Genomic DNA, 14,890 nt, shown 5'->3' on the forward strand with positions numbered 1-14,890 from the left:
CATCATCCGTCCCTAGAGGCAAGATCTGATCTGCGGCAAAGGACTAGCATTCTGTTAAAGCTATCAGACGAGAAATGGAAATACTGCGGAGGCTGCTAAAAAAAAAATAAAAAAAACACAGCCAGAAATTTCTAGCATAGCAATGGAGAGGAAATTCATTATTACAGTGCTTCAGAGACCCGTACAGAAAGAACTTCCTGAAGCAGATCCTCCCCTTCCAACCCACCCACCTTCTCCACAATATCCTGCTAAGCAAACCGATCCTAAGTTAGGTACTAGGATACACTGGTAACTTCGCCAATTATCCTGCCTCATTGGTAGCAGTAAAGGGGCACACTAGAGTGCTTTACAGTTTGTACAGGATATACTGGGACTCCTGGGATCCTCAGGCAGACGGTGCCCAGATCAAATACTAGTTGCATGGCTAACTTCAGTCATGGGGGAGAAGGGGTAAAACGCGGACCTCGCGGATCTAAACCCGTACGGCCTTAAAAATCTGAGGTCCGTGTCGGTCCATGTCCGTGGTCGCTGACAGACCTTGATGAGATTTTAGCGCTGACGGATCCGTCTTAGCATAGGGAGGGAAAAGTGTTAGGATCCGTCAGCGCTAAAAATCTCTTCGAGGTCTGTCAGAGCCAGAGACTAGTGCTGGAGCGGCAGAGCAGAAGCCAAGAGAGCGGGGACATAAGGTTTCGGACGTGCGTTATGGAAAAGAAGTCTCCAAACTCCAGCACTAGTCTCTTGTCTGTCAGCGACAGAAACTACAAGCGCCACGGACACGGACCAACACGGACCTCAGATTTTTAAGGCCGTACGGGTTTAGATCTGCGAGGTCCGTCAGGTCCGTGAGGTCTGCGTTTCACCCCTTCCCGTCATGGGGCTTTCTGCTTCCTTTTGAGTGGACTGAACAGCTCCGTCTCAACATCCATTCTGAGCAATCTACAAATGCAGAGGCTCTTCAAAAGGTTTCTGGACTTTTATTTTATTTTTAAAACATTATTTCTGAAATATCTCAAATGCAAATCGCATCACCCTGTTTTGCGATACACTTTTTTAATGTCATCAGAGAAGAATGTTTTTGGTTGAGCACGAAAATACGAACGGGCGGAAACTTTTTGAAGAACCGTCCTACTTTCGCTTTAACAGAAACAATACAGCTGCATGGGGGTGGACCTGTAAATATTCTCTGCTTCACTGAAACAAATTATAGTTACTGGCACACTTTCTCTTTCCTTCAAACCACTGCATGAAGTTATGTATGAGGGGGTGCTGAAAAGTTCCCAGCCCAACCAAGAAGAGAATGAGGTGGATATGGTTCAATCAATGATCTGTCAATCAATGTCAAAACAGAGAATTTAATTTTTTATTGGTACTTAACTAAATAAGATAACACCCTTTTCAGCTACAGTGGCAAAATAACGCTCAGCATTCAGGAAGTTGGTTGGTTGGGCTGAGAACTTTTCAGCACCCCCTCCTGTGCAATAAAAATGAGCCAAGAATGGTCATTGTGACATCACTGATGAGGTTGGCTCTTATTCGTGGATTGAGGCATTATGACATCACAGTCTTCACACTACCAGGGGGTGCTAAAAGGTTCTCAGGCCAACCAAGAGGAGAATGACATGGATATGGTTCAATCAATGATCTGAAACAATGGCAAAAAAACAGAATTTCAATTCTGCAAATTGGTACTTAAGGAAATAACAGTCTTTTCAGCTACAGGGACAAAATAACGCTCAGAATTTAGGAAGTTGGTTGGTTCCGCTGACAACTTTTCAGCACCCCCTTCTAAGGTGAGGGGCTCTCTCTGCCCTTCTGTGCATTTACTGCCACTTGGATTATGCCATGAAGAGATCAACTTCACTTCTTCATTTCTTAGATCAACATTTTTTTTTTTTCTAATTTATCTAATTATTTTTTTCCCCTTAATCCCATTTGCTGCATAACCTATACAACTACACTGATAATTTAATGTCGAATTGAATTGTAATTGGACATAAATCTAATGTACGTCCTTACTACTAATAATAATAATACATATTTTTCTATAGGGGAAGTAAACTAAGGGCTCCTTTTACAAAGGTGCGCTAGGGCCTTTCGCGCGTTAAATTCCCCGAGTGCGCTAGCCACTACCGCCTCCTTTTTAGGTAATTTTGTGTGCGCGCTAAAACCCCTAGCGCACCTTCGTAAAAGCAGCCCTAAATTGCTCTTCTCATCATATTGTGGGTTTCAATAATACTATTATTGCATAAACCTTTCCCCCTCAAAGTTCAAACCCTTCATCGTTTTTGCTCCTAAGCTATTGCTCTTTCCACTTTTCCCTCCTTTGCCACCTCTGTCCTCTATCACCTTCCCTTTCCTTCCAAAATCGGCTTCGTGCGCACTGTCTTCCCTGAATCACTTTCCCTTTCATCCCCGGGCGCAGCTGCGCGCGCCGCCTCGCTCGCGCGTCTGCCTCGCGCTTTCCCTTCCAGCCCCAGCCCCTGCCCCTGCCTTTTCTCTTTTCCCGGAGGCACCGCGTTGCTCACCTGCAGAAGTCTTGCTGCTAGAATCCAGGGTAGTAGAAGCCACCTCATCACTGGAAGCCAGAACTAAATGCATTGATCGAAGCCTGACAAAAGCACCCCCACTCAAGAGCAGCGCTGATCCTTAAAGCCGAGGTTGCATTTTTTTTTTTTCCCCCCTCCTGCACTTTGGAGTTTTATTAGACCGATCTGACGTCAGGGCAGAGGACGAGCTTGCACTTTTTTCCCCTCCGCGGAACTTTCCCTGCCTTCATTTAAAGTGGTTCCCTCCGCCAGCAACTTCTTAAAGGGACAGCAATCCTGCCTGAAGCTTTTTTTGTCATCACTTCCCAGCTCAGGCTTTTCAACTGTTTCTCAGACTGAGGGAAAGAGGGCCGTTATGCCCTTATCTTATAAATACACCTTGCCCTTGATTTAATTGGTGAGTGCTCTTTGCCTTGTTGCTCCTGCACAAAAGGATTTAATTTTCTTCCCTTCAGAATTGTTAAATAATACCATGGAGCAGTATATGCAATTCAAAAGAAAGTTTATGTGCACGGTTCAATTATAATTCTTACTCCCTGTAATGGAGGGCTGGGGACTAAAGGCAATTATAGAGTTGCCAGTTTATGACTATTTACTTCCAGCTACATTTGAAACCACACCATCAGCATTGCCTGACACAATTATTAAGTAGAGCTAAGCTATGCAGAAATTAATGGAACTGAACCAGAACGCCGCAGCTTGGCACATGGGCTCTGCTAACTGGAAAAGCTATTCTATACGTTGGCATCTCATTTTAGGGGTGCATCTACTCCCTAATGCAGGGTTCTCAAAGTCCCTCCTCGAGGGCCGCACTCCAGTCAGGTTTTCAGGATTTCCCCAATGAATATGCATTGAAAGCAGCGCGTGCACATAGATCTCATGCATAGTCATTGGGGAAATCCTGATAACCCGACTGGATTGCGGCCCTCAAGGGGGGACTTTGAAACCCCTGCAGTGTCTAATGCCATAAAAAGCAGAGGATTGCACGCACAATTTTAATTGGCGTTTTGTGATTGGCGCTTTTAGGAATTCAATTACAGATTCCACCGGTAAATTTAGGTTCGGGATCTGCACCTAAATTTTATGCATGAGTAAAAAAATAAAAATAAAAAATGGGGGAGGGGGTCACAGAATTGGACGAGTCGTGGGCAGATCGGGGGTATTCCTTTAAGTTATGTGTGGAGGTCTACAATAAAGGCATCGGCGCCTAATGGGGTCCTTTTACTAAGGGCTCCTTTTATCAAGCCGCGTTAGCGGGGTTAGCGCATCAGACATTTCATCACGCGCTAACCCCCGCGGCCGGCTAAAAAACTAACGCCTGCTCAATGCAGGCATTTGCGGCTAGCGCGGCAGGCGGTTTAATGTGCGGTATTACGCGCGTCAACCCCCCTACCGCAGCTTGATAAAAGGACCACTAAGGTGCGCTAACCGATTTAGCGTGCGCTAAATGCTAAGGCGCCCACTACAGTCTATGGGCGTCTTGGCATTTAGTGCGTGCCAATCTTTAGCATGCGCTAAATTGTTTAATGCGCGCTAAATTGGTTAGCGCGCCTTAGTGAAAGGACCCCGAAGTTAGGTGCAATCGCCAGGCGTAAGGACTGTTCTATAAACAGTGCCTAATTTTAAGCGCACTTTAAAAATAGCTTGTAACTGCGCTGATATTTTTAGACTCGATATATAGAATTCACTCTTTATTGCCTATTTTATAATGTCTTAAAGGTGTATTTGAGCCATTATGAGAATATTAATTCAAAACTGCACTGATCTGCCAAAAATTAGGTGTGTCCACTACGACAGGTCAGTGGCTGGCATAAATAGGTCCACCTAAATGTGCCATGCAATGTGCACGACTCTGAGCGTTCTATAAGTTGTGCACCTCGCTTGGTCGCATGCCCGTAACGTATCCATTCTCCACCCCTTGCGTTGGTGCATGCCTCCTGACCGTTGTACAGTGACCCTCTGATTCTATATAGACTGTGGTATAGTAAGGGTGAGCGACACCCCGCCCTCTTCCCCGCCGCGTGCATCCCCCTTCCCTTTCCCTTTTTAACTTCTCCGGCGTGAGCTGCATGCCCATGTCGGTGTCCGCTCGCCCTTTGGCATCCCGGAAGTGACAACAGAGAGAGCGCTGATGCGGGCAGCAACCACACGCCGGGGAAGTAAAAATTCAGGGGGAAGGCAAGAGGCACGCACGATTGGCAAGGAGAGGAGCGGGGGGAGAGGCAGAGAGGGGGGAGGGATGCCGCGCCCAGGGCTCCCCTGCACCCCTTTACTACGCCACTATATATAGATGTCCCAAAGTCGGGCAGCCAAATCTGAGTGCAGACCCCAGATATGCACACAAACTAATTCAATAATGAGCCATTAGCAATCAATAATTGACAACAATTTGGAGTTACGAAGGGCATCTGCCCTAGCCACAGTTTATAACATGCTTGCCTAACTTTTTTTTTGGTATAACCTGTTTACTCTGAATTATGACATTAACATCCATGAAAGTATAAATTTGCCCAATAAAATTCTAACAACCTGAATCGAGGTCTGGTTTCTTAACCTCAGTTCTATAAGAACAGTATTCGACCAAACACAGATTCCTCTCCCTTCCCCCTCCCTTCCATATCCTCTCCTTAACCTGTCCAAAGAACTCGAGGATTGATTGGTAAGAGAAGGTCTGGACCAAGTCTGCAATTTGTTCAGGACTTGGCTTCGTGCCATGGGAGATAAAGTTTTTAAGTATGGTTTACCAACTCTTTAAAAAGTCTATGCATTTCCTATCTGCGTAATATGCTGCCTTAGACTTCCACATTATCAACAAACAAAGTTTTTTTCTCCAAAACGACGGAGGAGTAGAAAGCAACCACTGGTTAACTACACGTTTCTTTCCTAGGATATAACATTTGTTTAGGCATAATTACTCAGATAGACCTCTTTATTCAATGTGGGTGATTTAGTAAATATCACGCTTTCCAGAGAGAAGGTGATCGGATGACGTAATAAAAAAAGTAAAAAAAAAATATCTTCATGTTTGCCAAAAGCACTGAATTTTCTTAAAATTCCATATACCACGAATAAAAAAATTGTCCACCTCTAGACATTTCATACAGCCGCTGGGTTTTACTAAACGGCGCTAGAGGTTTTTAGCGTGGGCCGGCGAGGTAAATGCGCCATCTGTCACATCCTCAGCCTTACGCTCTCCACTGCTACTGTTCCTGATGTTTTCAAACATGCTGTAGTTACGCCCCTCCTTAAAAAGCCCTCGCTTGACCCTACGTACCCCCTCTAACTACCACCCTATCTCCCTCTTCCCCTTCCTATCCAAACTACTCGAACGTGCTGTTCACCACCTTTGCCTGGACTTCCTTTCTTCTCATAATAATAATAATAATTTATTCTTATATACCGCCAGACCACGAATGGTTCTAGGCGGTTCACAGCAGATAAGGCTGAACATCCAGCAAATATACAGTTCAAAAAGCTACATCAATTTCTAGAATGTACACAATACATGTTATATTTAAAAAGCAATTAGGAAGCTTGGGTTACAAATTTGTCAAATAATTGTGTCTTTAATAGTTCCAAGTTAACCAGACCCTCCAGCAATATAGTAAACAAAAGAATGCTAGCAATAGGCCTATAATTAGAAGCCAAGGTAATAGATTCTTTGGAATTTTTGACAATTGGTGGAATCAATATTTGACCTAACTCCTCCGGAAAAGTCCCATTAGACCGTAAGGAGATGACCCAGTTGAAGAGTTTAATCTTGAAAGTGACAGGGGCATCTTTCTCCCTCTCCACTCTACGTAAACTGCCCTTGCTGAAGTCTCTAACGGCCTGTTCTTGGCCAAATCCAATGGACTCTACTCTATCCTCATTCTTGATTTGTCTGCTGCCTTTGACACTGTTGATCACCACCTCCTTCACGATACGTTGTCCTCACTGGGATTCCAGGGTGCGCTTTCCTGGTTTTCTTCTTATCTCTCTCGTCGTACCTTCAGTATATGTTACAGTGGATCCTCCACAGCCTCCGTCACACTGTCTATTGGCGTACCCCAAGGCTCTGTCCTGGGCCCTCTCCTCTTTTCCCTATATACCCTCTCTCTTGGTACGCTGATCTCTTCTCATGGTTTTCAATATCACCTGTATGCTGATGACTCTCAGATCTACCTCTCCACGCCGGATATCTCTGTGGGAGTTCAGGCCCGAATTTCAGCCTGCCTGTCCACCATTGCCGCTTGGATGTCTCGCCGCAATCTCAAACTGAATATGGCTAAAACTGAACTCCTTATCTTTCCCCCCAAACCCGCCTCTTCCCCTTTCGCCGTTCTCTATCTCTGTGGATAACGCTATCCTCCTCCCTGTCTCGTCAGCTCAAACCATGGGGTGATCTTTGACTCCTCGCTCTCCTTCTCTGCTCAGATCCAACAGACTGCCAAATCCTGTCCTCTTCTCTCTGAGCACACGACCAAAACCCTTGTCCACGCTCTCGTCACCTCACGCTTAGACTATTGCAACGTACTTCTCTCGTGCCTCCCGCGCACCTGTCTCTCGCCTCTTCAATCTGCTCAAAATGCTGCTGCGCGACTCATATTCCGTGAGAGCCGCTATTCTCACATTACCCCTCTCCTCAAGTCGCTTCATTGGCTCCCTGTCCATTTCCGAATACAGTTTAAACTCCTCTTTCTGACTTACAAGTGCATTCGCTCTGAAGCCTCCCGATATCTCTCCTCACTCATCTCCCCCTATGTTCCCCCATGATCTCCGCTCATTGGGCAAGTCCCTCTTATCTGTACCCTTCTCTTCCACTGCAAACTCCAGACTCCGTCCCTTCTTTCTTGCGGCGCCATATGCCTGGAACAGGCTGCCTGAATCAATACGTCGTGCTCCGTCCCTGGCAGTGTTCATATCCAAGCTAAAGGCCCACTTTTTTTGAAACTACCTTCAACTCTTAACTCCCCCTCACTGCTGTCCGATACCTAGACCCACTACAACCTCCCCAACCCTGAAATGTCCTGTCTAAATTTAGATTGTAAGCTCTTCGGAGCAGGGACTGTCTATTGTATGTTAAAATGTACAGCGCTGCATACGCCTTTCAGCGCTATAGAAATAGTAATAGTAGTAGTAATATTCAGGGTACACAAAGCACCAAAGGTCTTCAGAGTTTGAAACAGTGTGTTTATTTTGTAACTTGACATGGGCTGTGTTTCGACATGAAACACCTGTTTCAGGGGATCGTCTGCAGAACATAAGAATAGCTTTACTCGGTCAGACCAATGATCCATCAAACCCAGTAGCCCGTTCTCACGGTGGCCAATCCAGGTCCCTAGTACCTGGCCAAAACCCAAGGAGTAGCAACATTCCAGCATCTCAATGAATCGCAAGATTCCGGAACCCCAATGAGAGCAACATTCCAGAGCTGAGATTGTGATGTCATAATGCCTCATTCCACAGTGCCTTAGAGCCAGCCTCATCAGTGATGTTACAATGGCCTGATTGTCCTGTTCTTGGCATATGTAAGAGCATAAGAACAGCCATACTGGGTCAAACCAATGGTCCATCAAGCTCACGGTGGCCAATCCAGGTCCCTAGTACCTGGCCAAAACCCAAGGAGTAGCAACATTCCAGCATCTCAAAGACTAGCAAGATTCCAGAACCTCAATGAGAGCAACATTCTAGAGCAGCGATTGTGATGTCATCGGACAACTTCAAAACATTTCGTAAAGAAATCAAAACCCTGCTTTTCAAAAAATTCATCCAAATATCTTAAACCCTCTCCACCTACCTCCAACTAATTCACATACCTCCATACAACTCACCTACCTCCAGAGAATCCACCTACCGCCAGATAATTCTCCCCCAAATACCCCACTTAAACACATTTCAAGTAAACAGACCCCTAAAATAGATTGTAATCTTGCCTACTCTAACTGTATTCCATTTGCTAATTCACCCAGTTCGGCACAGTCAGTTTACTATCCAACCCGTAAGGTCCCCTAGAATTCTATCCAGCTACCCCCTTATAAAAAAAAAAAAATGTATCTTCACTGGAAAATGTCCAGTCAAATCTTCTGTAATGTGATCTTCACTGGAAATGTCCAGTCAAATCTTTTGTACTCCACCTTGAACTGCAAGGTAACATAGAAACATAGAAATAGACGGCAGATAAGGGCCCACGGCCCATCTAGTCTGCCCACCTTAATGTCCCTCCCCTACCTTTGACCTGTGAATAGATCCCATGTGCCGATCCCATTTTGCCTTAAAATCAGGCACGCTGCTGGCCTCAATCACCTGTAGTGGAAGACTATTCCAGCGATCAACCACTCTTTCAGTGAAAAAGAATTTCCTGGTGTTACCTCGTAGTTTCCCGCCCCTGATTTTCAACGGATGCCCTCTTGTTGTCGTGGGACCCTTGAAAAAGAAGATATCTTCCTCCGCCTCGATGCGGCCCGTAAGATACTTGAACGTCTCGATCATGTCTCCCCTCTCTCTGCGCTCCTCGAGCGAGTATAGCTGTAATTTGTCAAGCCGTTTTTCGTATGGTAGATCCTTGAGTCCCGAGACCATCCGGGTGGCCATTCTTTGCACCGACTCCAGTCTCAGCACATCCTTGCGATAATGCGGCCTCCAGAATTGCACACAGTATTCCAGGTGGGGCCTCACCATGGATCTATACAATGGCATAATGACTTCCGCCTTACGACTGACGAAACCCCTTCGTATGCAGCCCATGATTTGTCTTGCCTTGGACGAAGCCTGCTCCACTTGATTGGCAGACTTCATGTCCTCACTGACGATTACCCCCAAGTCTCGTTCTGCTACCGTTTTTGCTAGGATCTCGCCATTAAGGGTATAAGACTTGCATGGATTCTGGCTGCCCAGGTGCATAACTTTGCATTTTTTGGCATTGAAGTTGAGTTGCCATGTCCTAGACCATCGCTCCAGTAGGAGTAGGTCGTGCATCATGTTGTCGGGCACTGAATCTTCGTCTGTTGTGCATTTGCCCACTACATTACTCAGTTTGGCGTCATCGGCGAATAATGTTATTTTACCTCAATGCCCTTCTGCCAAGTCTCTTATAAAGATGTTGAATAGGATTGGGCCCAAGACTGAGCCCTGTGGTACTCCACTAATCACCTCCGTCATTTCGGAGGGGGTGCCGTTCACCACCACCCTTTGGAGCCTACTTCCAAGCCAGCTCCCAACCCATTTCGTCAATGTGTTACCTAATCCTATAGAACTCATCTTGCTCAGTAACCTGCGGTGTGGTACGCTATCGAATGCTTTGCTAAAGTCCAGGTATACGATGTCCAGGGACTCCCCAATATCCAGCTTCCCCGTCACCCAGTCAAAGAAGCTGATCAGGTTGGATTGGCAGGATCTCCCCTTAGTAAATCCATGTTGTCGGGGATCCCGTAGATTCTCCTCATCCAGGATCTTATCTAATTGGTGTTTGATTAGAGTTTCCATTAGTTTGCTCACTATCGATGTTAGACTCACTGGTCTGTAGTTTGCTGTCTCCATCTTTGAGCCTTTCTTGTGGGGTGGAATGACGTTAGCCGTCCTCCAGTCCAACGGGACGCTGCCTGTACTAAGGGAGAGGTTGAAGAGCGCGGACAGTGGTATAGGCGGAATAGAAATCCGTAATGTAATAATGCCTCATTCCATAGTGCCTCAGAGCCAACCTCATCAGTGATGTTACAATGATTTGATTATCCTATACATGGCACATGTAATAGCATAAGAATAGCCTTACTGGGTCAGACCAAAGATCCATCAAGCCCAGTAGCCTGTCCTCATGGTGGCCAATACAGGTCGCCAGTACCTGTAGAACACCCGAACAAGAAAGCAAATTAAATGTGTCAAGCCCACTGACCATATATCCTGACTGAGAGCTGCTTTAAATTGGTGCGAAAACCATAAAAGTCAGGCATATCCTACTTGTACAGAAAAGGAATTAACCCGATATATCGTTCCATAAGAAAATGACAAAAAGGAAAAACCTCAAGGCCTTAACCTCATAAGCCCACCACGGTGGCGGTGAAGATAATTACATGGTTAAGTAATCTTTTATCAAAATACTAGGAAAAGAAAAGCAGTCCGAGTCAATAAACTCCAAGCCTTTGGCATATTCACCCGAACAACTAGCTGACACTGAACTGCTGGAGCAAGTCCAAGAAGTATGATCACGTCACCCCTCTTTTGAAACCAGCACAGAATAACTTATAAAATTGTTTATTTATTCATTTTTCTATACCGTTCTCCCCAGGGAGCTCAGAACAGTTTACATTCATTTTATTCAGGTACTCAAGCACATTTCCCTCTCTGTCCCGGCAGGCTCACAATCTATCTAATGGACCTGGGTCAATGGGGGGATTAAGTGACTTGCCCAAGGTCACAAGGAGCAGCGTGGGTTTGAACCCACAACCCCAGGGTGCCGAGGCTATAGCTTTAACCACTGCGCCACACACTGGTCCCATCTTCACTGATAAACTTCTTATTCTCCATGCTCAACCAAGATCTTAGATCTATAAATCAGCACTTATTACATGTTCCTTCGCTAAAGATTATTAATACCCGCCATACAACAATGTTCTCCATAACTGTCCCCTCGATATGGAATTTTTTTTACCCTCTTTTCTTAGGGAAGAAAAAAAAATTTGAACAAATTCAAAGGGGCATTAAAAACTTTTCTTTTCAAAGATGCATTCGAGCAATGACTATCACGGACTTGATGGACCATTGGTCTGACCCAGTAAGGCTATTCTTATGTTCATTTTTTTTTTTTTTTCAATAAACGTTCTCGACCCTGATGCATTGCCTGTATTCTGATCTCATTCTACAGCCCTTTTCTACCTTTCCCTCTTGTTTTTTCCTCTTTATGTTTACTTTTCTGAATTTATTCTAGTTCCACCCTATCCCTTTTGTGTATTTATGAGTCTGTCATTGTCTATGTCGTATGTTTTAAATATGTTTTTAAGATTAGAATTATATTCCCGCTATAATCTCCCCAACCCTGCTGCTGTCAGATACCCATACCCACTATAACCTCCCTAACTCTGAAATGTCCTGTCTAAATTAGATTGTAAGCTCTTCTAAACAGGAACTGTCTATGCCTTTCAGCGCTATAGAAATAATAAATTGTAGTAGTTTTTATGTAAGAACATAAGATTTGCCGCTGCTGGGTCAGACCAGTGGTCCGTCGTGCCCAGCAGTCCGCTCACGCGGCGGCCCTTAGGTCAAATACCAGTGCCCTATTTGAGTCTAGCCTTACCTGCGAATGTTCTGTCACATCGCCTAGAATCTATGTTAGGCGTTCAGTCAAAATTTTTAATAAACTTGAAACTTCAAAATCAGTTCCAGGTTTCTTATGTGCAGCCAAAAACAGACGTCAGTTGAGTGGGGTGAGAGAGCATAATCTGCTTTGAAAGAGTGCAGACTTCTCAAATAGTATAAACTCTTTTTGAAAGATTGCGCACTTCTTCCTGCTTTACATACATGTGTGAAAAATGTGTGCAGGGAAAGCGTGCACCCACTTTTTTTAGGATTTTGCTCAATCCCAGTATTTTTTTTTTTTTTTCAAAACTGGGGCCACCATGTTATTTTTTTGACCACACTCTTCCTGAATAAATCATTCACTCTCTCGCCATACGCTGTGAAATCCCGTCTGCTCACTGCTTCATCATTTTCCCTGGGTAAATATTATCACCACAAAATGTTGCTTTCATAACTTTGAACCTAACCATTGATCTTTGTAAGAGATAAAAGTTATTCTCTTATCTTTCCTAACCCTCCCCCCCCCCCTTGGTTCTTACCTTGAGTGTTTTCTTTTATCAAATGTAGTTTCTCCCCGCCTTACTTAGGGCTCCTTTTATCAAGGTGCGGTAGGCGGTTAACCCGCGGAATACTGCACGTTCAACTGCCTGCCGCGCTAGTTGCTAACACCTCCATTGACGAGGCCTTAGTTTTTAGGCTTGTCGCGGGGGTTAGCGCATGATGAAATGTCCGACGCAGCGCGCCTTGATAAAAGGAGCCCTTAATGTTCCTATACGTTTGATCAGTTACCCACGCTCATTCCACTACCTTCTGGTCCCTCACTGCAGATCAAATTCTCAAGCAAAGTTTTGGGCATCATTATTGACTCTACACTTTCCTTTAATGATCATCTCAACTCTCTGGTAAAAAAAAATGTTTTTTTAGTCTTCACATGCTGAGGAAAGTGAGATCCTGCTTCCGCCAACAACATTTTGCTGTCCTTGTACAATCAATCATTCTTTCCAGACTGGACTACTGTAATTCCATCTATCTAAGTCTAACCAAGAAAAATCTTCAAAGACTTCAGCGGATCCAGAACACTGCGGCTAGGTTGATCTTCACAAAAAGCAAATTCGATCATGTTTCCCCGCTTCTGTCAAAACTTCACTGGCTTCCAGTGATTTCTAGGTTTCACTTTAAATGTACCTGCCTAATTTTCAAGATCCTACATGGCATTCTTCCTCCCTTAATCCCACTATCCTGGAATTCTTCGAGACCTGACACTACCAGATCCGCCCACAAACTCAAACTATCTTTCCCCTCGTTAAAAGGCGTCATGTATGCAGGTAAATTAGGGAAATCCCTTTTCTTCAAATTCACTGAGATTTGGAATAACCTCCCTGCCCTGCTGCGGAACCCAGGCTCATTCCAATTATTCCGAAAGCATCTGAAAACCTGGCTTTTCTCCAAAACGTAAAGCTATCTATTTAAAATGTAAAGCTAATTTCTTATTATGTCCTTCTCTCATTTATTGAATTACCTGTAAACCGTGCCGAGCTCTATCTTTATGGAGATGATGCGCTATACAAACTTAAGGTTTAGTTTAGTTTCTCTTCCTCTCTCTCTTTTTTCTCTCTCTCTCTCTCTCTTTTTTCTCCCTCTCTCTCTTTTTGTGTCTCTTTTTTCTCTCTCTCTTTTTCTCTCTTTTTTTTTCTCACTCTCCCTTTTTTTCTCTCTCTCTCTTTCTCATTCTCATTAAAAGGCGTCATTTATGCAGGTAAATTAGGGAAATCCATTTTCTTCAAATTCACTGAGATTTGGAATAACCTCCCTGCCCTGCTGCGGAACCCAGGCTCATTCCAATTATTCCGAAAGCATCTGAAAACCTGGCTTTTCTCCAAAACGTAAAGCTATCTATTTAAAATGTAAAGCTAATTTCTTATTATGTCCTTCTCTCATTTATTGAATTACCTGTAAACCGTGCCGAGCTCTATCTTTATGGAGATGATGCGCTATACAAACTTAAGGTTTAGTTTAGTTTCTCTTCCTCTCTCTCTTTTTTTTCTCTCTCTCTCTCTCTTTTTTCTCCCTCTCTCTCTTTTTGTGTCTCTTTTTTCTCTCTCTCTTTTTCTCTCTTTTTTTTTCTCACTCTCCCTTTTTTTCTCTCTCTCTCTTTCTCATTCTCATTAAAAGGCGTCATTTATGCAGGTAAATTAGGGAAATCCATTTTCTTCAAATTCACTGCGCTTTGGAATAACCTCCCTGCCCTGCTGCGGAACCTAGGCTCATTCCAATTATTCCGTAAGCATCTGAAAACCTGGCTTTTCTCCAAAACGCAAAGCTATCTATTTAAAATGTAAAGCTAGCTATCCTCTTCATAACCTCTAATTTCTTATTATGTCCTTCCCTCATTTATTGAATTTACCTGTAAACCATGCAGAGCTCTATCTTTATGGAGATGATGCGCTATATAAACTTAAGGTTTAGTTTAGTTTAGCTTGGTAAACCCAAAATTATGTTTATGTATTTTAATATTGTTCAGTTTTCATTTTTGTATTTCGCCTAGAGACCTTGGAATAGGCGATTATATCAAATTTTAATAAAACTTGGAAACGGATAGTGCCCAGCACCTCTTTTAAATCCCCTCACTGACAAACTCCAAGATTCCTAAAAATCCCCATCCTCCATTCCTCGTCTTTCCTACCAAATCCAGTGCATAATCCCACTGCTCACCCTCAGCCAGATAAATCCCCCTCACTGCATCCAATTGTAGTAGTTGTTTTCTTGACCAATTTCAACCTGTTTACACCCATCAGTCATATATAAAACATTCAAATTGTCGCCATATGCCTGAAACAGGCTGCCTGAATCAAAACGTCGTGCTCCATCCTTAGCAGCGTTTAAATCCAAGCTAAAGGCCACTTCTTTGAAACTGCTGTCAAATCTTAACTCCCACTCATTGCTGTCAGATACCCAATGTATCATTTCCTCTACCATAATCTTCCCTACCCTGTAATGTCTTGTGTAAATTAGATTGTAAGCTCTTCTGAGCAGGGACTGTCTATTGTATGTTAAAATCTCAGATACCTATA

The 14,890-nt window shown here is 44.0% G+C and overlaps 1 protein-coding gene across 1 annotated transcript in view; it reads right to left on the reverse strand.

Annotated features, from left to right (window-relative positions):
• The window catches only part of CCN4 (cellular communication network factor 4), a 51,816-nt gene extending 49,108 nt beyond the window's left edge, over positions 1-2,708 (reverse strand). The window contains exon 1 of the mRNA XM_033929467.1: positions 2,529-2,708. Coding sequence (XP_033785358.1) covers positions 2,529-2,576 — 48 coding nt within the window. The 5' untranslated portion in view covers positions 2,577-2,708. The remainder of the gene's footprint in view (positions 1-2,528) is intronic.
• Positions 2,709-14,890: the final 12,182 nt, after the last annotated feature.

This window comes from Geotrypetes seraphini, chromosome 2, assembly GCF_902459505.1.
Source record: "Geotrypetes seraphini chromosome 2, aGeoSer1.1, whole genome shotgun sequence".
Lineage (NCBI taxonomy): Eukaryota > Metazoa > Chordata > Amphibia > Gymnophiona > Dermophiidae > Geotrypetes > Geotrypetes seraphini.